This window comes from Vanellus vanellus (genome assembly GCF_965231255.1).
Source record: "Vanellus vanellus genome assembly, chromosome: 1".
In the NCBI taxonomy this organism is placed as follows: domain Eukaryota; kingdom Metazoa; phylum Chordata; class Aves; order Charadriiformes; family Charadriidae; genus Vanellus; species Vanellus vanellus.
This window is the reverse complement of record NC_138905.1, coordinates 135,472,057-135,495,475: the sequence shown is the minus strand read 5'-3', so window position 1 is coordinate 135,495,475 and position 23,419 is coordinate 135,472,057. Positions and strand designations below refer to the sequence as shown.

Sequence of the window (23,419 nt, the reverse complement as noted above, 5' to 3'; positions counted from 1 at the left end):
TTTACAGCTGCTCATTGTCAATCTGATTTATCCACCTTTATTAACAGTGTCTATTGACAGAAGGAACAAAGGTGAGTGAGGTGCCTCAGGTGACTTCCTAGGGCTCAGAACGTGGCTGGTACGGAGCACACTGCTATATGCATGGGCTGTTCATGGGCAGGTGTGGAGATTCAGGCCCCACCTGTGCACAGGGAGGGACGAGGGTACTGTGGGCTGCCCCTTGTCACCACTGTGCAGGTAACCAGTTTCTTGGTCTTGCAGATACTGGGAGTTGTGGATGTGATTAAGGCTGAAACACATGGTGAAGTGTATGGTTTTTGATAAAGCTCCCTTGTCTTGCTTGCTTGAAACTTTCATGTGTTAGGACTGATGTTATTAAGACTTGGTAACTGCTCCAAAGGCTTTATTTTTGTCTTGGTTTGTTACTTCCTGCTTTCAAACACCTCGTGTTACAAATACCAAAATCCAAAATGAAACAGGAAGATTCTGTAAGGTACATGTTTAATACAGAGGTGGCTGAGGCTGCCTACGCAAAGGAGCTGACTTAGGGTATTTTTGAGAAATTGCTTACCAAATTTGTGTTGTGTCATTTGTGGTTATGTTTGTCCAGCTACTGGCTGTGTGCATTCTTTACTTCAAGCTCTTGATTGCTTGCCCCTCTAAGTGATCTTTGCAGCACCCATGCTAGACCCACTGATTTAAGCAAACTAAGTGCTGAATAGAGTGATTCTTAATGAACTGCTTCCACTTCTGCTGAATCACGGTCTTAAGATGTGAGCCACAGTCAGTGTAAACATAACAAGCTTCAAATTGACTTTGCTACTCCCAAGCATTTTCTAAAAGACACAATTATCTGGGATTTTTTTATCAGTATCTACTCACTTAAATTAGAGTGATAGCATGCGGTTCAAAAGCCCTCTCCAAGAAGATAGTATATAATATTCTTATGAGAGAGTAGGTTGCCTGGTCTTCTCAGTATGTGATGAGAAAGCTACCTGAAGATTTTGTGATCTGTGTTTTTCCTTACATTATAAACCACTCAGTCTCCACTATTCATCTTGTCACTTTCCTCTTTTTAATCTTTTTTAGAATATGTTTTTCAAAGAAAGAAAGCAGCCACCATCTCATTAACACAGTAGTGCTTTTGATGTGATTGTTTATCTGTTGTACCCTGAAGCTTTTGTCATCCTCTCATCCTGCTTAAGATGTCAGTGCAGTTTAAGTTGTGACTGGGATATTATATAGCTGTGTTTCTTGTTCTTGTTCTGCTTCTGATTAAAGGCTATTTTCAAAAGGTTTGTGGGAAGTAAGAATTAAAACCTTTTCCACCTTACATTTTTCTCCCTCCCTCCCTGAAAAAATCTGCATACCTACTCAGCCTTCCAATGGAAAGACCTCTGGTCAGAGAAAGCTGGAAACTGCTTTTCCAGCAAAAGGTGACCCATTTGCTCGCTCTTTTGTGGGTGCATTGAGGGTGAGAATGCTGCAAACATGTCCTGGGCAAAGTGGTGGGACTAGGAGTCCAAGGCACACCTGGTTGTGTCTCTCAAGGTCACCAGGGCAGGAGCCACACCTCCTGGAGCCTACCTTCAAAAGGGAACAAAAAAGTGCTGTTTTCTGCAGTTTCACTCCCTATGATGCCTCCCTTACAGCATTAACACCCTTCCAAGGCTGCTTGTGTAGAGTGATTCTTGCAGTGGGGACTGTCACAGCTGCTTGCAGCTTACAGCTCCAGGAACAGAATGAAGGAATAAATGTTTGGAGCGTTATAGAAATCATCATCCTCTTAGTGGTCTCAAGGTCCATCTGGCTTTGACCTGATGGCTCGGGTTCAGTACCTGGCAGATATAAGAGCACTCCTCAGGGTTAGAGGTGCTCTCAGGTACCGCAGTGGTTAGTCTGAAGGTGCATGGATGGTGGCAGAACAGAGAGCTTATTTCAGAGCTGCAGAACTGATTCCTTGTTACCCCCATAGTGATTACATCCTTGGCAGTGGTGTCTGTGACTTGCTTTGAACAACTCGCATAGTGAGGTGATCTTGTTAGAAGAATCGGGTCCCTGGGTTTTCTGTGGCCAAACTGACTCCATGTAGCTCTGGGCTTTTGTATTTAATATGGAATATGGCTATTGTCCTGTAGGGTAGTTGTATGGGATCTGCTAACAGCAGAGCACAGTGTGTCAGAGCACAAAGTAGGTCATTCCCTGTGCTCTCTGTAGAGAGATGCAGACACTGGCACAGGGTATTTCATTCTGTCTTAAGATGGGTGCCTGAACTAGGCATGTCAAGAGTTTTGTCCCTGTCTTTCAGTATGGACTGAAAGAGCCTTGACAGCTTTGACTATAAAATGACTAAAATGAGAGGGGTGCCAAATCCTTCAGAATTAGTCCTGCTTGGGGCTTGTGGTGATCTGGGATACTCGTCGGCCGGCACGCTAATCCCCAGGCTGCATTAGGGCATCCATTACTGACTCCTCTGGCAGCTGAAAGACTGCATGAGGAGACATAAGCACACTCTAAAGCTAATGACCATGACTGGCTTTTGACAACTCGTCCAGAAGTGGAAAATGGGGTGTACTTTGCAGAGATATGCCCTACAGGGAAGGAGATTGGGTTTCTCAGACTGGGCATGTGCCAAAAGGAAGCAAGGCTGTGAGGAGGGCAGGTTCATGTTCAGAGGTAAAGGGATGGGTAGCCTGCTGCATGCAGGAAGGGAGGGCTGGAATAGGAGCAGGCATGGACAGGTGTCCCCTGGCTTGAAATGCTGAGATCGGTGATGCCAGATGAGGAGAGCCTCTGGACAGAACAGGCAATGAGGATTTTTGGGTGGTCTGAGGAACTGGCTCCATGATCTACAGCCACCCACCTTCTGAGGCATAGGGCACAGAGGCAGATGCCATCCAGAGATCCACTGCTAGAGAAGGGATTAGACTTGGGACAAGACTTGGTGCAGATGTGCTTGGCTGATGGGTATGTGGGAACCAGCAGTTTCAGTCCATGGGTGACGTCCTGGCAGCTGGCCAGACAAAGCTGTAACTGGTGGAAGACTGCAAATCAGACTGTACTTGCTGGAAACGGTGAACCCTGAGCGCCTTGCTGTCACTTGATGCCTTAATCCATTTACATGGATGTACACTGAATGTACTAATCAGCTTACAGCAGAAGAGCTGATAAAAAAAGTTGTTTTTTTTTTAATCCAAAGCTGATAAAAGTGTATTTTTTATCTATTTATTTCTTTAATATGAATTTTATCCAGTTACAAGACAAGCTGGCCTTTATGAATCTCATAATTTGAGGCCACATGCCGGTTTTGGCTGCTGTGAGTTTTGAGTCAGAGCCACAGGTATTCCTCCAGCAATAAATCATACATTTTTATTTCCAGTTGCATCTAATCAAGGTTACAAAAAACTTAACTGTAGCCCAGCAAAAAGTGTTTACAACAATCCTCTCAGAAGAGCAACTCTGCAGCAGCAGCCACCAGAACACTATCCTCTAGGGTCTGGTTCTCTCTTTTAGAATAATATACAATAAAAACAGTCTGAAAGAAATAAAAACTGAAATCTACTGCTCATTCAGTTACATTTCAAGGGTATGTCAAGGAAATATTGAAGTAATTAGCAATCTTCCTGCTTGTTCCATGTTCCAGGAAAATTAGAAGCTATGCTCTACTTTTACCACTATGTTTTTGTTTGCTTTATTTCATCCAATGGCTTTATGGCAGCCAACCAAAAGCTGGTATTGTCTCCTAGTTGTATCAGAAAGGAGTGCTTTATCCACTGTGAATAAATAGGATTTTGTTGATGACTTTTGAAATAATCACTAACCTGCTGGTATTTAGTCTAAAAATTTTACGTAGAAAATAAAGCAATAAAAGTGAATCTTTAAAACCTGTATTAAAAGTTTAATATTGAACTTAAAACAGATGATAGTGATTGTATGAGCAGCCATGACTTTTGAATCTCCTTGCTTTTTTGGGAAAGGAGAAGAGAGTCTGTAAGAGGTTATGTTTCTCATTAGCTATGAGAGCAAATTGCTCCACAACTTCAAATGCAAAACAACTGCAAAATGTTTTGCATCTTGATCACAGCTATTGGCTGTTGGTACAGAGTTTTTGCTTGTTTTTTAGTTTGGTTGGGTTTTTCTTAATTTTTGGTTTTGTTTGTTTCATTGGTTTTAGTATTGGGAAACAATCTGGGGAGACCCGGAGCTCTTCCACTACACAAGGCAGGAGTTAGCCACTGTAATACTGCAGCAAGTAAAGCATCAGTTACCAACCAGTTCAACCAGTTCTCATCATGCTATTATGGCCCTATGGGGGGCTGGTGGAGTTTCTACATTGTTGTTTTTCTTCCCTCTTGTTCCAGTTTCTCACATTTTCACCAGCCCTAGTGTATCTCAGGTGGTGGATGAAGGTTTATGTTTAACAGAATTTGAAAAGAAGATTGATGTTCCAGACTCCTATTATGGACCACGACTCTCATTCCCCCTTACTGTTGAAGATGCCAATGCTCTTCTTCATGCTTTCAGGAATGAACAGGTAGGTTGCAACTAGTTTAATTTATTTTTACTTATTTTACATCTCTGTCAAGTTGTAGCTCCACAATCAGTTGAATCCAATGTAAGGCTAAACTGGTACTCAAGGAGGTATTTCACCCTTCCTTTCCATCCTATTACCCTTTCCTGCTAGCCCCATGTGATCATACAGGTACATAGCGAGCTGTCTTGGGAAACTGATCTGGCTGGAAGCTAAAACAACTAAATCAAAAGCAGTCAGTTCCCATCCAGACCAGTTCGCAGATTTGATTCACTACTTGGCTGAATGACCACTGCACTGAGGAGGGGACAGGGACTAGTGGGGACCTCCTCTTCTAACATTGAGATTACAGCAATCAGGAAATGGCAACCCTTAGAGGCTGCAAGGCAGGGGTTATCAGTGAGGGTGCAGGTCTGGGGAAGGTGTCCTAAGCTAACCTAGAAACTAGTTATCATCTTTTTCTGGGTTAAAAGTGCTCCTTGTGTGGTCCTCTTTTTTTTTTTTTTTTTTTTTTTCATTCCCCACCCCATTCATTTTAGAGGAATTGAGGTGTAAATCACCTCGCTCCAGTGTGCAAGATTCCACCATAATGAAAAAGCAAATATAAAGCATCGCTAATGTAGAGGAACAGGGTGATAGCACAAATCTCAGGAGCTTGCTGTCTGCAGCTGCCAAGGCACTGAGAAGGCTGAGCAAGCCCCCTTGCTGCCCTCTTACAAGATGAGGGTGAGGCAGGTAGGCATTACATTACATTATTTCAAACAGGCTTTGTTTGAAGTTGTGGTCATCTGTGCTTAACAATATACTGTACATAAAGGATAAGGGTCTATCTTGCTTTTTAATATACTAAATAATGGTGGGTGTTTTTTTCTGTAATTTTCTGTGGAGGCTGATCTTAAAAGTAGTGAAATACAAAGCGCAAGATAAATGAGCCTACCCAGACTTCACCTTACTCTCAGCTTTCTCTTCTCTATGACTGGCATTTTATTAAGGAAATTATTATATGTAATTGGCCTTTTTTGTTTGCTTTAAAAACATGACTCTTGAAAAGTCAGTCTGTAACTCACCTATCTCCTCCACCAAACTTCCTCAGGAATGTGTTTGAATTAAAAGCCTTAAAAATCACTGACTGACAAAATTTTCATAAAAAGCATTAGCAGAGAAAAACAGAAGCTTCAATGTTGCATTCTCATAACATCTTCACAGAGAACAGGAAGATAACTCTTACCAAGGCAACCCTTGTTGGAGTTTCCCTCTCATTATTTTTGCAATATGTGCTGAAATATCATTTATGGCCTTCAGGGTTTTTTTGGTTGGTTTGTGTTGTTTTTTTTTTACTCACAGCTAGAACAACATCTTTTTTTTTTCCCAGTTACTTTGAACAGATGACCTTACACAATGATTCTGAGTGCTGTATAACTCAGTCACTTATCCTTTCTGTAGGTGGGAAGAGTAGAAACAGTACACTAGAAATAAAATGGGAAAATATGTAAAGTTCATTAAGGGCTCTATATCCATTCACTGGGAAGCAAGTGCAAAGCTATGAATGCTCCTAATTCCTGGCACTAAACCATACAGCCTGTAATCATGTCTGGAGGTCTGTAGTATAAATAATCTTGGCAATACATGTCTGATATTAATCAAGCAGACAGACATATTGCTATTTCTAATAAGTCTTCCTTTTCTCCCTGCATTTTTTTCTCACAGCTGCTTCATGCCCGCTATGTACTGCAGCTACTTTGTGAAACTAGGAGGGTTCTCAAGGAGATGCCAAATATCACCCATCTTTCAACTTCCTACTCCAAGGAGATAACTGTCTGTGGTAAGGTGCCAGAGAAGACAACCACTTAGGGCTATGGGTTGATATTCTAAGTGGTTAGAGAGTGACGCAGGCATTTCCAAATGCTGCCATTTCAAGACAGAAGAAAGTTCTCAATGCTTTCTTTTTTTATCTTCCCCCTGCCCCCCCCTCCCCCCAAATGCATAAATTGGAACAAACAAACAAAAAAAAAGGTTCCTGAGTCACACTAAGTATATTTTAAGAAAGTCCCTCACCTCTTTCTTTTTTCTCATTAAACATTTCTGAATGAGTCAGTATTAATTCAGCTAACACTGCAGTGTAGCTTAAATAGTCCTGCACTTCCATCTCTAAAATGCCACCAAGTATTTTGATCACTGGCTGCAAGTCTTTCTGCTTTTTCCTCTTACTGAGAAAAAGACTTTACTATCATAATTTACTCAGTAATGATTTTAATGAGGGCTTAATAGGGGTGGCAAACAAGACCTTTCATTGACAGCATGACTATCTAGAATAAATTGAAATTATAATAACCCCTCATTTCTAAAGGGACCCAAGAGGATGGATCAGTCTTTATACAACCAACAAATTAGTCTCACAGAATGATGTGATGTGTCACAAAGTAAAGAACTAAGAGCTCGTCGCCCATCTATTTTGTTAAGCTTTTGTGAATTATGGATAAAGGGATGCAATAAACTGACTTGCCACAGAATGCAGTAGCTGCAAAACAGAACAGTAATGGTGACATTAACTTTTGACAGCTAGCAGTGTGTGCTGCATGTAATAGTAAAGTGATATAAAGACAGGTACTATGACACGTGCAAAACAAATAATGTATTTTAAGATGTGGTTATGCACCTACTTTGATTGCCAGGAAAGGGTTTATTTAAATGAGGTTGTATAAACAATAATTTGTTAACCAAACCACCAAAACCTCCCTGCAAACCAAGGAAACACAGATTCATACTTGTTCGCTACACAGCATGTTCTTACTAAGCAAAACATACCTCCTCATGTTTGTATTGCATTTGCACTATGTAAGCAGTATCTAAAGGGGTCCCTTTCCTGCCATTGAAACTAGTAGCTTTTGTAACCAGAACGATCCTCTGCAGAAGATGAAAGATCAATTTTTAGACATAATTGGTCGAAAATGTTGATTTTCTTAAAATAAGGTATCCCTCTCATCATTTTCTTTTAATTTCAAATTAGTAATGCAGATTAAATATGCACCTGAAGTGTTTGCATCCACATATGTGATGAAAATCTATTGTAGCTTGAAGGATTCCTTAAAATGAAATCAGCAGGCTCAAAATTAATAAAAAATTGCATGGAAAACGTAGTCAAGGTAAAATTGTCACTTCTCTTTTTCTACTCATTGGTGTTGAAAGCATATTATCACAAGATAGGTTTTGAAACTGTTCTGTGGCTTTGTGGTGGTGAGTCACAGATGTGAGAAGGTTGGTTCTGTGAGCATGAAATTCAGTCATATGCAGAGGGGAGCTATGCTGCAGTGATCCTTTGTGTTGGGGTGAAATTCCCCTGTCTGTTCCGAAATAAACCTCTCAGAGAGGGTGAAACCTGTCATTCCTCTGGCCTTAGCACTGAAGCATACAAGCATGGACAGTTCTTGACACTGTCCATCAAATCCTGCCTGTAGTAATCAAAACCTGGCCCTCAATGAAACAGATGTTCAATTGTGCTGTATATCTGGGCTATTTAGTAAAATTAAACCTGCTAGGTCTAACTAATTCCAGTTTTATAATTCCATCCATCCTTTTTTTTTTTTTTAAATAATTATATTTTTGTTTCCCATAGGAGATTTGCACGGAAACCTGGATGATCTTTTGCTGATATTCTATAAGGTAAGTAGGCAGTCTGTGATGTAGTGTTTTCACTTCATGACTTGTTGTTAAGAACACATATTTACATCTGATAGATCTATCACTGTTAGAACTGTACATGCGGTATGCATGTACCACACACAAATCCCAGAACAATTGTAATGGTGTCTTTGTTATAGCTTTTCTTTCTCCATATCCTCCTGTTCACTGTAAAGGAGGAGATCCAGGAGCTCTTTCTCTTCTGAAATGTTGAACTGGAGCATGAACCAAAACTTCAGAGGGTTCCTTGCAATGTCTCCAAAGTCCTGCCACTGTTTTATATTCCATGTTGACTAAAGTCTTCTAAAACCAGCAGCTAACTTAGTTCATGATGTAACACTACACCATAGATAATATTGGCCCTCCAGTAAAAATGCAGAATCTTTCATTTAAGCCTTCCATTGATACATACAAAGTGTTTTTATTATTATTTGTTTACAGGAGACGAAAAAGAGTGCTGCCTGTTTAAAAGCTTTTTAAGTCTTGGAAGCAATCATGTAGTCTGCACAAAATGGAAATAGCTTGGGCACCCTTTACATATCCTTGAACAGCTGCTCACTTTGTAATGTTAAAAAAACATAGCTCTGTTTTACTGATGTGAAAAAAAATAAGCTCCAGGCTATCTTTTCCACAATTATATACTTAACTGGATAAGCGCGAAGTTTCCTATATTTACATTCACATTTATCTTTAGCATGAATCACCACCTTTCATTTAGCAGATACTCTCTTTGATTTGAGCTTTCCAGGGGAAAGGGTTTGTGTCTGATCCTTAGACATTCATCTGCACTGAATGGAGACTGAAGTGAGCTAAACCAGGTGTTTAAATGATGTCATTCCCCCCTGCTTCCAACTTTGTTACACTTCTGACACTTGTTAAATGGAAACTTGGTAGTTTTCCCCAAGTGTATAACTGAAGCCTGTTGAAGTATAATCAGACCTTTTTACAGAGTTCTGCTTTTCTTGTTAATCAATCAATTACGTTTAGCTGGTCCTCAGCTTGCAGTCTTTTAGCTGTTATTTTAATTAGACAATATCTCCGTTTTTGAAACTGGAATAAGAGCATGGTACAGATTGGTTTCATACACAGGACCTGGAAAGGGAAAAAGAACTATTTTGAAGATAAATGCTCAGATGCAGTTGTATTTACAACTGCAATCAGCCTGAAATTTACTCTTTTGGAGTAAACAGAAGGTGATTCTTTTTCCCCTCTCTAATGGATGTTATGAATCAAAAAACCCAAACCTCTAAGCAAGGGCTAAATCCTGACTTCAGTAAATTCAGAGCCAAAACTTGTACTGGCTTCAGGCACTCAAGTTTACCCCCAGTCATTCTCTGTTCTCTCTTCTAGGGGAGACCTTCCACCAAACCAACTAAAATGGGCAAATATTTTGTCATTTCAAAGTCATTTGAGAAGATAGAGAGCACATGATAGAGCTGCTTAGTTGTTTAGAAGCAAATTAAATGACACAATATTTTCTGTCCCCTCTGAGCAGTTTACTCAGCTGAGCAGTGAACCCAGTCAGCCTCTGGGATCCATTTTTTAGTGCTTTCCTAACTCTGTTGCAGTTAGAAGGGTTTTCTTCCTCTGAGTTGGTATGAACCACCCATAACCTTAAACAAGAAGGTACAATCCTAAACAGTGCCATGAAGAGTATAGTGATCTCAGGCCTGTGCAGAGCTGTGCAGAGCTGAAATGGCTGCTGAAGCATTTTGGAGGCCTGCAGGCAGACCAGGTGCCTTGAGCATGGGGCTCTATCCAGGGAACTTTTATCACAGCACTTTTACAAACTGCCAACAGCAAACACACAGAAGCTGGCAATCTACAGCTTATCAGTACAGTGCTGATTGTAGTACTGTGTATAATTCTTAAACCTGGTTTGGGTGAGGCTAAGATAATTACTTCTTTCTCAATAGCCAGTTTGTAAGGTTCCTTCAGTCCCTGCATTTATCTCCATTAAATTACAGCATTTCCTTAAGTTCCTTGAAACCTTTGAATTTTAAATTATGTATTGCTAAGTTAGATTGTTAAATGGATGCTATGGATAGAAATAGCCTGAAGCTCAAGAAAATGTGAACGACAAACGGAAGTTAATTAATCACTAACCCAGCAGATACAGTAATGATGCCCAGCAGCAAGTTGCTAATCATTAGAGGGCCTTGTTCGCCTCTTTGACCTGTCAGAGGCTGCAACAGCCTTTAATTTAGTTTTGCTCTTATTGTTTGTCAAAACCACAGAAAAGGAAATAGAAACTTTGCATGAGTATGGAACAAAACTAAAATGTCACATTGAAGTTGGAAGTCCAAAACAAACTCTCATTTAAAACTGAGAGTTGTGGGTAAGCTTTTCCAAAAGAAGGATAGAATCTGGAGAGTGCTTCAGTAGATCTGTCTTTCCACGAGGACTGCAGTTACAGAGTCACTGTGTGTATACTGACAATCTGCTGGTGATTCACATGCCTGTTGGTTTTAAGGCAAAGCTTTTATCTTTCCAGGAGCTGTTCCACTCCTGGAATCCATCCTTTCGTTTTTAAAACCACTACAACCCACTGCTAATAGCAGAATCTCATAAATTGCCATTCTTGTGAGCACAGAGCAACCACACACCTCTTCTAAGTTAACTTGGAGAGAGCTGGAGAGAGGCTATGGCAAAAACCAAGCAAGCTGTATTTATAGCAGTCAGGATTGTGCCGCTATGGGCATCAAAAGACTGGGATTCACTACTGCATTCTGACATAACAGTGTGGGACACCAACTGGGGCAAAAATAGAGATTTCCTAATGGATTCAAATTAAACATTTAATTGAGTCTTTCACCGAATCATGCATCCTGCAATAAATCTGCTAAGACGGTACACCAGGGAGTGCCGTAGGAACATAGGAAGTGCTGGACACTGACGCAGTAGCTATATTCAGGAGGTGGGATGTCTTGCAATGCTGTCAAACCTGTTAAGAGTGGCTTCCATAGTTGTAATGTGATTTTATAGATGTTCTATTGATAATTCTTGTGCATGCCAATTGTGAAAACAGAGGTTTCTTTTTTTTTCTGGCAAGTGAAAATTGAAATAATATTTCTGATTGGAAATAATGAAGCTACCTGTAATTGCTGCTATACTTTCTGAAAGCTGATGGCACCCATTGACATGTTGATAACTAATCTAATGAAACACACTGTCAGTTCACAATACTAAGTCACTGTTCATAATAAAGCATTGATCTATATCTTCAGAAAAAATAAGGTAAGAAATACCTGTATGTACAGCCTCTCAGGTTTGTGAGTGTTCAAGTATATTTTTGCCCTGGGTTGGGGCAAAGAGCAATGTGAGTAAAATTCAAGTAGTGCTTTCAGGATTAAAGCAACTGGAATCAAGATTCTTCAGAGTTCTGTATTAAGATGTTATGTCCTCTGGACTACAGTCCTTCTCAGGAGTTTTAGAAGCATACACTGCAAACAATATAAATCTATGAAATCCCTTTTCTTACTGCATAAGGAAACATAAGACCTTCAGACTTGTGTCACAAGATCATTTTTCATGGATTTCTTGTCTTCTATTCAAAATGAATGACTCCTTTCTATTTGCAAATGCATAACATCCTGGCAGCAGCTGCATTAACAGAAAAGTATATTTTATTAGAAGAATAATGTTCCTATTGGTCCCTTTCAAATTAATTTAATAGATAGAGGAAAGGATTAGATATGGCATCATAAGAACAGCCAGAGAGGTCATCCCTTCTTTGATGGCTCATACAGGTTGTCTGATACAGAGATTTTTGTTCTAAGCAGCAGAAATAAAGAAATGCTGTGATTTAGATCTCTGTATTGTGCAGGGGTTTTTTCAGACTTCCTAGCAATGTGATCTAATTTGAAATGCTATTTCCTTTATTACAGTAGCATAGAAGCGTCTCTAAATGTCCTTGGTTTTGTTTCCTTCTGCAGAATGGTCTGCCTTCAGAACAAAACCGATATGTCTTTAATGGTGATTTTGTTGACAGAGGGAAAAATTCTATGGAAATACTTATAATCCTGTTTGCATTTCTTCTTATCTACCCCAATGATTTACACTTGAATAGAGGAAACCATGAAGACTACATCATGAACCTGAGGTAGATTTTTGGGGGCCGGGGGAGGGAGTATCTGGTCTTTCACTGGAAATGTTTGAGCTTTTGAATGCTGCTTTAGCCACTGTGACACTCTAAAACAGAAATAATGTTTTATTAGGTATTCAGGTGTAGCTCTGCATCTTCAAGATGTGTGAGGGGGCAAAGAACATCATTACACACAGGCACTTGAACAAGAGTTACGTTTTGTCTCTGACCTAATCACAATCCATTGAAGTCAATGGGCTTAGTGCAGTTCCCAGAGTACCAAATCTGGGGAAGGGGAATGGATGGAAGGACAATATATTAGTTAAAGCATTGGCTTTTTCCACAGCATAGCAAAAGACGTAATAGTACACAATATAATGGACCCAGTAAACCAGGAGCTGGTATTTCATTTAACTGTAGACTAAGATGTCACTTTTGTCGCAGATGGAGTGAGACACCTCACTTGTAAGAGAGAAGCAGTGGAATATTTATTGATGTAAACCAGCAATTTAACAAAGTTTGATAGTAAATGTGGCAGTGTTTTAACAAGACTCAATGGCAAGGCACACTTGGTTATTTACTGCATAGAGGACAGGGTCAGACAGAACTGTCAGGGATACCCTCTTGTTGAGTCATAAGGTTCAGAAGGGACCCTTTTGCTTTCAAAACTCCTTCTCAGGGACGAGTTTAGGTGTGCCTGGATCCAATCCTAGCCCCAGACTTGACCAACGGTTTATGTCTAAAGGATTATATATACACAATCAATCCTTTATATCACTTAGCTAAAATTTCAAAGTTTAGCACGCTAGAAATCACTTACTGAGGATCTGTTGTGGCAAAGACTCTCTGAGCCTTGAGGAGTAACTTTGAGAGGCATCCCTACTCAAGGGGAGATCCTGGTGCACAGCCCGCTGCCGTGCAGGAGAGTGGAGAGGGGTGGGGGGAACACACCACTACAACTTCCCAAACACAAGAGGTGAGTAAATATCCTAGCTTCTATGCAGCGAAGGGTCCATCTGTTGAGAGCTGGCAGTCTGGCCCATTGCAGGAACAGCCAAGACACTGTTTTCTAATACAAACATTTGTATTCAGCTGTGCAGCACTGCCAAGAGAATGAGCACAGCCGTGTCTCAGGCTGTAGTGAAAGTGCGACTTGTAGATAATATCATCTCACAGACATGAGAACTCCTCCTCAGTCTTGATGCCTACAATTCCAAGTCGCCTCAGTAAGTCTTTGGGTGACTGGCTGGTGGGTAACCTGTTGCACCCCTTCAATCATTTGATGCATACATACAGAATATATTCCTATTTTAACACAGGCATAAACCTAGGTTAGAGGCCTGCATTCAAATCCTATTAATGATCCATGTAAGAGAATCAGTTTCACATGATAATTCCTTTTTCATCACTTAATTAAAAACAAAACAAAACAAAACAAAACACATAAAACAAGATCAGTTACTTTATCTACAAGGTAGGAAAATTCCCACCCAAAATAGAGGAAAATATTAACTCATTCTGTGATGGTTTGGAGTGCAAAGATGCATACCTGTGTATGGCTTTTTGCAGGGCATTTTGATAAGCTGTGCTGCTCATAGGTAAAATTGAAAGCTGAGAGTTAGGGTGTTGTGAAAATGCCCCATGCACCAAGGATATATCGGTGTTAAAAGAATGAGGTATCAAAACCCTTGTCCCTTGTGGTGGAAAAGACACGATAAATGACACTGTCTAATAAAGCAAATAATTTAGAACAAAAACTCTGTGGAGGTTTTGTGGGAATTTTTTCCCATCATCAGTTATACTCCTTTGAAATTTCTTTCTGGTATCTAAAATGTAAAACTGCTAAACTATTTCATTTAGATGGGAAAAGGGCCGCTTAATACTTATTTGTCTGGATTCTGTTCCTGATCTCTTGTATGTACAAGAAATTAGTTTAACTCAATTCTTGAGACAGAGCAAAAGAAAGCACATTTAAACAGAGGTGAGACAGAATATCAGGAGAAAAAGAAAACTCTATAGAGCGGCAAACACTATAGAATATCATGCAGAAGGGGTGTACTGGAAACCAGTTCATGATGTTGTCCTGTTTTCAGATACGGCTTCACAAAAGAAGTTTCAAAGAAGTACAAGGTAAGATTCCTCCTCCTTGCCCTGTATTTTCTTTGTAGTCTTGCATATGTAAAATGAAACCATGTAAACAAGGAAACTTCCAACCTGTTTATTTAGGTGTAGACAGAATGTAGTTGAAATTATTTTCATTTTTCAGTGGAATAACTGGCAAAACAATTTTAAGTGTTAGCCTTTTATGCTCAGAGATCTATGGGATGAAATAAATAACATTCATAAGGCCACTCAAGAACACAAAAAGAGGGGCATGTGAAAGGAAAACGAAATGCTATAGAGACAATCAACTGGCCCTAAAGTAAATGTCAGAACATGTTTGTCAGTGTTGCAGTTTGGGGTGTCACCTCAATGGAACTGTTCACAAAGACTGTGGCAGACACTTCAGCAAAATCATGAATTTACAAGCAACAGAATCTGCCACAGATAGGATGTAATATAAGAGTATGTTTTACAGGACCATGGGAAACAGATTTTGTGTCTTCTGCGAGATGTCTTTAGCTGGCTTCCCCTCGCCACTATAATTGATAGCAAAGTTCTTATCCTACACGGAGGGATTTCAGACACCACAGATTTAGATTTCCTGAATGCACTTGAGAGAAATAAGGTAAGAGATCATATTCATGTGGGGGTAATTTTGTTTTCTTTAAAAAATTCAGCAATCCTAATGCTAAGATCAAGTTGTTTGCATTAGGAAAGGAAATGGCTGCTGTATAAGGCACATAAGGAAGAAAAGTCTTGTTTTTTTTCAAAATCAGTGTTTAGGAAGGAAGGTTTCAGTAGGAGTTGGGAGCCAGTTGTTTGACTGCTGTAAAATAACATGGGTCTTTTGACTTTAGAATAGCTAAAACCACTTCAGATAACTCCTTCCTGCCATGATGACGCATTAGCCAGAAAGTATGAAAAGTACTTAATTCTCAGGCATTTCTAAACACTTTAGAAATCAATCTAAACGCATCTCTTTAGCACTGCCTTTTGTCTGAGGCCGTGCTTCTGCCATCTATAGTGTGGGGGAAGTTCTCCACCTGTGAGGCACTCCCTTGGCAGCAGCCGAACTTGGCACATGTGGGAGAGCCTTTCCAGCAGGATCAAACTTCAGGGCCTGGCCTTGAGAAAACAGAAACTACCACTTTTCAGGGATTTAGGAGACAGAAACATCCATTTTTTTCTGAAATGGTAGCAAACACGGCTCTTTCAAATCAGAGGAAAGTGGTGTGGGATTTGGTCAACTAAATTGAGATGTCTGCTTGTGACTGGGATGCTTAGGTTCCTTATAATCAATGGAGATCCAGGAGATCTGGTGGAGATACAGGTCTTATCATTGCTCAGACAGTCTCCAGTGCTGTTTGTGGAAGCACCCCTTAGCCAAGGGATGTCCCCTCTGGCCTCTGGCTGCCACTGGAGAAAGTCTTCTTTGCAGGTCTCCTCCACCAGTCTCCTTTAGGTCTGGTTCATATCTGCCCACTTCATGCTAATTCACAGACATGGTAGAGCATACCAGATGGCACAGGATACATATGTTTAAGCAACCTCGTGTACCTTGTCATTAGCGTCTGCAGAATCTAGAGCTATTTCTCTCATCCTCATGTTTTCTAACACAGAAAAAAATGCTTTACAGTGCACTTAGGTGTATCTCTGTTTCTTAAAGATGTGAAAAAGGGCAATGAATACTTCTGTTCATCAGAGTTCAGTCCCCATTGGCTATACCACTGTACACTGAAATTGGGTGCCTAACTACAGATGTGTATGTCTTAACTGTCAGCTGAGTTCTGTCCACCCTTTCACCAAGGCTGGGCTCAGTGTGTTACTGATGCAGTATTTGTGAAATGCAGAATTAACAGGTCAAAGTTGCTGCCACAGGAGAGCGTTGCTAATGAGACATGTGTGGGCCACAACGCAGGGCGATATCACTCAAGGCCAACTGATGTCTTTTAATTGGTACAGCTGTCAACTGACAGGTCTCAAATATTGGTCAGTGCACTGGGGAATAACCCAGTGTTTTGCATTGTGTTTTGCATCAGTCCTTTTCTTTGTTAAAGAGGGAGGAAAAAAAATTGGGGGGGTGGGGTTTGGGGGGGTGTGCTAATGGGGGTTTGTTCAAAAAAGATCTAGTATGAGACAATTTCAAATGGGAAGAAAAGATACCCCCTGGAGAAGAGTCTGTATTAATGGGCATTCATGGAACTATAGCTTACAGCTCCAAAAAAGCAAATGCCCATGCATATTGGAGAAGATTGATTTAACAATAAGAGGGCCCGATGTAATATTTCATCAATTTCACTGTTACCCTCATAATATTCCATTGTTATCAGCCAAATTAACGTAGCGTCATGCTGGTGTATCAGAGCAGTAGTGAATGCCATTTCATTTTCAGTACAGTATACATATATTTCAGTTTCCAGTGAAGCTGAGTTCTAAAGTGTCTGCCCTGAGCCCAGACTGTACTTGCTGTATAGTGAGACCTTGTGATTGACTGTGGCTTGGAATCAGTCTGTGTGTCTTGACCAGAATATGAGAGCAGCTCTGAAGAGGCTGGTTGCTGATAGATATAAAGCAAAACTTCTGCAAGTGAAAACACCTGCAGCTTCCAACCAGACTGTGACTTCAGGACATGATGAGAGTTCAATATTGAGGACAGTAAAAGAGGAACTGACGTGCCTTTCAGCTGACATCTGTGTATCATCTTTATGTTCTGGTAACTCTTTCAATGCATTGTGTTATTGGTTTTGTTTAAAGTTGAAATCTTTGATGCGGCCACCAAAGTCAGTGAGAGACAAACAGGACCAAGTGAATGAGATAATTCCCACAACCAGACCCAGTAAACACATTGCCAACCGGAATGTTGCAGGGAAAACACAACACATCTCTTCATTGGGCTCCACTGAGCCTTCAGGCTCAAGTTTGCCTCCAGATCCTGCCCTGAAGGAATGGAAGCAGGTAGGTGAAACCGAAGACAAACTGATACCAGCACCCCCCTCCCTCCCCTGAACAAACCCAGCAGGTGCTCTGGTCAGGCAGTATGTTTGAGTCTGAGAGGACTGCCTCTTAATAAGAAACCTATCTTTCTTGGGAGTATACTAGCCAGCTGTTAATTCTTTGGATACTTTTTGTAGACCAGGTAATAAAGACTTGTGATTTTATACCTTACAAGTACAATTTACCCAGTGTTTTCTCTTAGCTGTTAGTTTAGTGGTAACTTGGCAGCACTAAGTTAATGGTTAGACTTGATGATCTTAAAGGTCTTTTCCAACCAAAACGATTCTATGAGTTTATGAGGAGGAAGCTAGCTGCTCGGTATGAGACGTGTTTGCATGCCCTCATGTGGTTGCATCTGTTGGTACACATGCGGTTGTCAGTTTAGATCAGACTTTGTAATTGTCGGTGATAAGTGCGCACCTTTTTTTGGCTGTGGTTTTGGCAGCTGAATGCTGAAACTGTCTAAAAAAAAAAACCCAACTCCTGAGACCTACAGGCTGATTACTCAAGAGTAGGAATTTTTTATCTGCTGGCTATTCTTTTCCTCTTGAATATTAGAGGCAATATGAAGCTCTTGTCATGCTGTAATTTAATAAATTGTGACAATTTGGAAAGCTTAATTTGCACAGCAATTTAGAAGCTCGAAATTGAGTTGTGTATAAGTTTATTTTTCTGAGCTTCTCTTCAGACAGCTGCTTTAAGGGACATACACTTTTGTTTTGCTTCTTGAGAAGCAAATCTGAAAATGTGATTTTCCAAGATACCTATCTGACCTACAAACTAATGTAATGGGCACAAAACCCTCAAATTTGACACTCCCCCAGCTAACCAAGCCTCCACTAAGCCATGCTTACAAATGTGAAGCAGAATGTGTTAGTGTAAACCTCATCCAGTGAGGTTTAAACAAACACATTTTGCCTAATGGCTGCTACTGAGTAGAATTAGGTTAAGTGACTTTAAACCATAGTAATTCATCTTCTTGTCTGTAAAATCTTGTTTTGAAACATGAGCTAACTCAAGATAATAAAGCCAAAGGCAACTCTTGTCATGTTTAGAGCAGGCACTTCCAAGCTTAGTATAGGTAAAACCACCGATTCGTGGTTATCAGGTCTGTGCTGGGAAATAACAAACGCCTCTCACACCTACATGCAAAAAAGGCAACTATTGCTCTCATTGAAATAGCCCAGGTACTATTCCTGATGCACCTACCCAGGTCTGGAAACGTCAGCTGTAAAAAGAGGTACATTTCTGAAATAATATTTCATCTGAAAAAGTTCATCCAAAATCCAGATAATGTCTCTTAAGAAAAGTAGAACAAAAGTTTCAGCCCAAAAGAATGCCCTGTCGAAAGGAAGGAAGAAAACATGAGACCTACTTGTTAGCTCAGGTGTGTTTTCTCCCCATACTGCAGGGCTTTTGCCATGGCCAGTGCTTTAGACAGCCATAGCCTGTCAGCCCTCACCTACTACCAGTCCTCACTTGCTTGAGTTTACTATTTACAGATCCTTGACATCCTCTGGAGTGATCCAAGAAGCCAGAATGGCTGTACACCAAACAAATGTCGAGGAGGAGGTTGTTACTTTGGCCCTGATGTCACTGCCAAGCTGTTTGAAAAGTATAATCTGAAGATGCTCATCAGGTCTCATGAATTTAAGCCAGAAGGTTATGAAATCAGTCATGATGGGAAGGTAAGATGCTTCCATGTAAAGTAGAATTCTGTGAATTTCAGAGGTACATCCACAGTAGATTTGTCTGCAAAGTTAATTAAAAAAAATGAGTGCCGCCTTTAAAATGGGTGGGGGGGAATTGTATGCTAGATAGATGTCAGAAAGAATAATGGAGTCCTGACAAACAAAATTCTTTACAACTCCAGGGAGTGGGGACTGGCTTATTACTGATGTGAAAACAAATGAACATCAACAAAATCCCCGAGGAGTCTTATGTGTAAATACAGTGCAAGAGATGCTCTAAGGCTCTAGAAGCCTTTTAACTTAATCATTTCTCTTTGGCCCTGCTTTCTGACATACTGTATCAGGAGGCCAGCAAGAATCCTGAAAACCAGGTCTATCTTAGAAAGAGGTTTCTGTTAAACAGCATGTTATACCGCACTGCCTTCTGAACTGAAGTCTTCCTGTGACAGCCTGAAAATACAGGCCTGGAGCTCTGACTCGAAAAGTGCAAGCAATCTGGTGAACAACATAGTTGTTCGTCTCTGGTTTTATGTGTGGACAATTTTGTAACCTGCATGTTTTTCTAAGATCAGCTTCAGACATCAGTCTCAGGAGGAGTTGTTCTAGCCAACCCAGTTTCTTTGTTTCCTATGATCAGGTTATCACCATATTTTCTGCCTCTAACTATTACGAAGAGGGGAGCAACCGGGGAGCGTACATCAAACTGAATCCTGAACTGATTCCTCGGTTTGTACAGTATCGAGTCAGCAAGTACACACGCAGGCAGAATCTTCGGGAGAGGTAAGGCTGTGCGTTGTATGCATTGTATGCAGTGAGTGTGTACTCTCTCAGCATGCGAGTACCTGCCACAAATCTATAGCTTGACTGAATAATTGAATAGGTATCTATTTGCCTTGGGTTTCCTTGTTTTTCTATGTTAAATTTAAAAATTAATACAGTAAACAAAACATGTTCTAAGTGCTCTTAGTTTCAAGTGAAACTTGGTTTCCTGAGAAACTCCCAAAGGTAATTAGATGTGGTAAGCGGTTATAACAGACAATTGCCAGGGACTCCTAAACGGTCTGCGCCTGTCTGTCAGGGCTGTTTTAAGGCTGCAGTGCTAATCTGGACAAATCCTGTTATGAATTGACTCCAAAAAGTTTATCATGACAGCTTTGCCATACCTAGCACTGTGGTCAGATTTACTAAAGCAAAGCATCTTAGAATTACCTGCACAAACTGGATTATCTTGTAAATTCAGATTATTCTTATGGGGCTTTGTTTGTTTTGTCGGTTTTGAGGTGTGTGTCCCCTCCAGTGTTGTCTTTTAGGATGACCTGAAACATACTACATGATAAAGGATATAAGAATTTGATAATGAATGTTTAAAAGCATAAAATACTAGAGGATTTAAATCCTTTAATGATCTGCTCTGCATTTTTTTCCTCCTAGGGTGGGTACAATTGAATCATCTGCCCTCAAGTCCTTACGAGAGAAGATTTATGCCCACAGGTCTGAACTCACTAGTGCTTTTGCACAGTATGACTTCAATGGCACAGGTAACACTACCACTCTGACCAGTTGCCACTGTGTGGGCATGAGGGCAGAGGGGACAAACCCCGTGGAGAAGAGTCCTGCCTGCCAGTGTAAGGCTGGAGGGCAGCTGAGGCTGGTGGATCTTACGTTCTTCCTGCCCACAGAGGAGGGTAGATGTTAGCAGGTGCTTAGCCCCAGAAACCAACTTGTGGGGATGAAGCTTTAAGTGGGAAGAAGAAAACAACTGAAACAAATGGGCAAATAAGGAAATAGTGTTTGTTGCTGGGCAGAAAGTTTGGGCAGGCAAATCCAGCTCCAGCAACTCAAAGGTGACCACTGTTACTTAGAAGTGTCATCTGCCATCAGACAGGGAATTGGGTCTCAGGTGAGGGGGAACTGGTCTGCTTCTGAGTCTGGGAGATATTTGAGTAAAGTTGACTGGCTTTGGTGCTAGGACACCCATGCTCACCCATCAGCTGATTAAAAGTCAGTCGTAAGTTGATACATGAACCTTTTATGTAGGAGCAAGGACTTTGTGATTTCTAGCACAAGTGCAACTTTTCTTCATGACGGTTTCTGACTTGACTGGGTTGTCATTGGTGCCCCTAAAAGGGCAATCAATAAGTGATTGTACTGTTTTTTTGGCCACTGAACAACTATTTAACATATTTCTGTCTTGGGTTTTCAGCAACATAGGTCTCTATAGTTGCAGCTCAGCTCAAATCTGAAGTACTCTTCATGGCATAATCTGGTTTTCTCAAAAGGCATTTAGACATGCTGAACATCACAATAGAATCGCAACATTGTTGAGGTTGGAAGGGACGTGTGGAAATGTCTGGACCAACCCCGCTGCTCATTGCTATGAGGGTTTTTATCCCAGGGTTAGAAGAAAATGTTTATGTTTTGCAACTGGTCTTAAAAACGGCAGAAGGCCTACTGTTGACTGATTTGTGCTGTGCCACGTACCACTTTTAACCATGAACTGACCCCTTCTGGCAGGCAAAATTTCTGTCAATGACTGGGCTGCAGTGATGGAGTCTGTCCTACAGCTGGATCTGCCTTGGAGGATGCTGCGGTCTCAGTTAGCACAGATGAACCCAGATGGAGAAGTTGACTTCATGTCATGTTTTTACGATTTGAAAATAGGTCAACCTGTAAAAGAGGTAAGGAGGAAAACGCCTCCTTGCAAATCTTGGAGGGACAGCTTTTGGTGCAACTTGAGGTACAAGACAGTATTTTGGCCAATCAGGTAGATATCTACAGCTGAACTAGTTGCCGAGCTTCCTTTTATAGTCACTGGAGGGAACCGAGCACTGCTAGGGTACGAATCATCATTCGCTGCTAAGGTAGATGCCTAAAATAGGTTGGATGAATCACATGCTAGAACTGCTTCTTACTTTCCGTTGACTCTCAAGGGTGTTTAGATAACATAGCTGAGGAGATGTGACAAATCCTACCCAGAGCACTCCCTCTTTGAGATGAGCTTTCCAAATGTGCTCCACAGCCAATCCAGGCACCTATAGGAAGAAGTCACTTTTGTAGATGGACTTTTAGATGTTTCATGGTAGCTGAGGTCTCTTCTAGAGTCCAGTTGTGACCGAGTGGCTGCATAGCGCTTTGGTACTTGGCTGTCTCCATCATTTTTCTAAACAGCAGGATCTTCACATATGCACAGCAAAAGCTTTGTATGACCACATGGCATACAGCATCTTCCCTAGATTATCCATATTTCCGCAAAAAATTACTGAAGGTAGGAGGTGTGAAGGGCTCCTCCCCCTTCCCCCTCACCCTGCCATCTGAAAGTGACAGGTTTTAGCTGATTATTCCTAAGGCCAAGACACAAAGTATCGTTCCAGGGAACTCAAGCATAAGGATTAAAAAAAAAAAAAAAAAACAAACCCAAAACATTTGACAAATTTGACAAGTTAAACTGGGAAAATAGATTTGGATAGTACAGATTCTGTTGGCTAGACTAACTCAAACCAAGGTCTGAATGGTTTCCTGCATGTGATTTCAAAACCAGGTTCAGCCAGCTTTGGTGGAAACACTGTGCAGATACAGGAAGGATCTGGAGATCATCTTTAACATCATTGACAAAGACCATTCAGGTAAGTCTAGGTACCTTCACTGTGCCAGCTCTAGGAAGCTGATACTAGTCTTTCCCCACTGTGCTTCCTCCTTAAGGCTTCTAAATATAGAGGAACCAGAGGTGATGTCATTTTTCCAGTTTAGTGCAGACTAATTTAAGCAGTCAGGCTGTAACCATATAAGGGACAGTGCACAGAGCCTAACTTGAGAAAAAAATTCTCACACATCCCCTCTCCAGTACTGGCTTCACTCTTTTGGGGGCTTTTTCTCCCTTCCACTCTCACTCTCAGTATTTACCGCTTTCTCAGTTCCACTGTTGAAAGCATTAGATTGTTACCTGAAGTAAAAACGTACTTTGGCCATGAAATCACAAAGCACACCCAAGCCATGGCAGGCAGCGAACTTCCTTGCAGTGAAGGAGTGTGTGTACCGGCACGCGTGTGCATGCGTGTGCAGGGAGGGGAAACGGCACTGGAGAAAGCAATCTGCTGTCTGTCTCCTTTAGGTCTGATTTCTCTTGAGGAGTTTGGCCAGACGTGGAAACTCTTCACTTCTCACCTGGGCATCGATATACCTGATGAATCCCTTGACAAGTTAGTCCTCAGCATAGACTACAACAGAGATGGCCACATCGACTTCAATGAATTTTTAGAGGCCTTTCACGTGGTTCATAGACTGGAGAAAAAGGCAAATTCATGAAAAGGCAGAACTTCTTGTGGGCTGTCTTGGAAGCTC

General features: G+C 40.9%; 1 protein-coding gene across 1 annotated transcript in view; it reads left to right on the top strand.

The window, feature by feature from the left end:
* PPEF1 (protein phosphatase with EF-hand domain 1) overlaps positions 1–23,383 on the top strand; it is a gene marked incomplete at both ends in the record, with an annotated part of 30,381 nt that extends 6,998 nt beyond the window's left edge. Inside the window, 13 exons of the mRNA XM_082498759.1 lie at positions 4,362–4,534; positions 6,239–6,353; positions 8,145–8,191; positions 12,145–12,311; positions 14,387–14,423; positions 14,872–15,021; positions 17,151–17,351; positions 18,893–19,078; positions 19,719–19,861; positions 20,513–20,619; positions 21,596–21,759; positions 22,620–22,704; positions 23,190–23,383. Coding sequence (XP_082354885.1) covers positions 4,362–4,534; positions 6,239–6,353; positions 8,145–8,191; positions 12,145–12,311; positions 14,387–14,423; positions 14,872–15,021; positions 17,151–17,351; positions 18,893–19,078; positions 19,719–19,861; positions 20,513–20,619; positions 21,596–21,759; positions 22,620–22,704; positions 23,190–23,383 — 1,769 coding nt within the window. The remainder of the gene's footprint in view (positions 1–4,361; positions 4,535–6,238; positions 6,354–8,144; positions 8,192–12,144; positions 12,312–14,386; positions 14,424–14,871; positions 15,022–17,150; positions 17,352–18,892; positions 19,079–19,718; positions 19,862–20,512; positions 20,620–21,595; positions 21,760–22,619; positions 22,705–23,189) is intronic.
* Between the last annotated feature and the right edge of the window lie 36 nt (positions 23,384–23,419).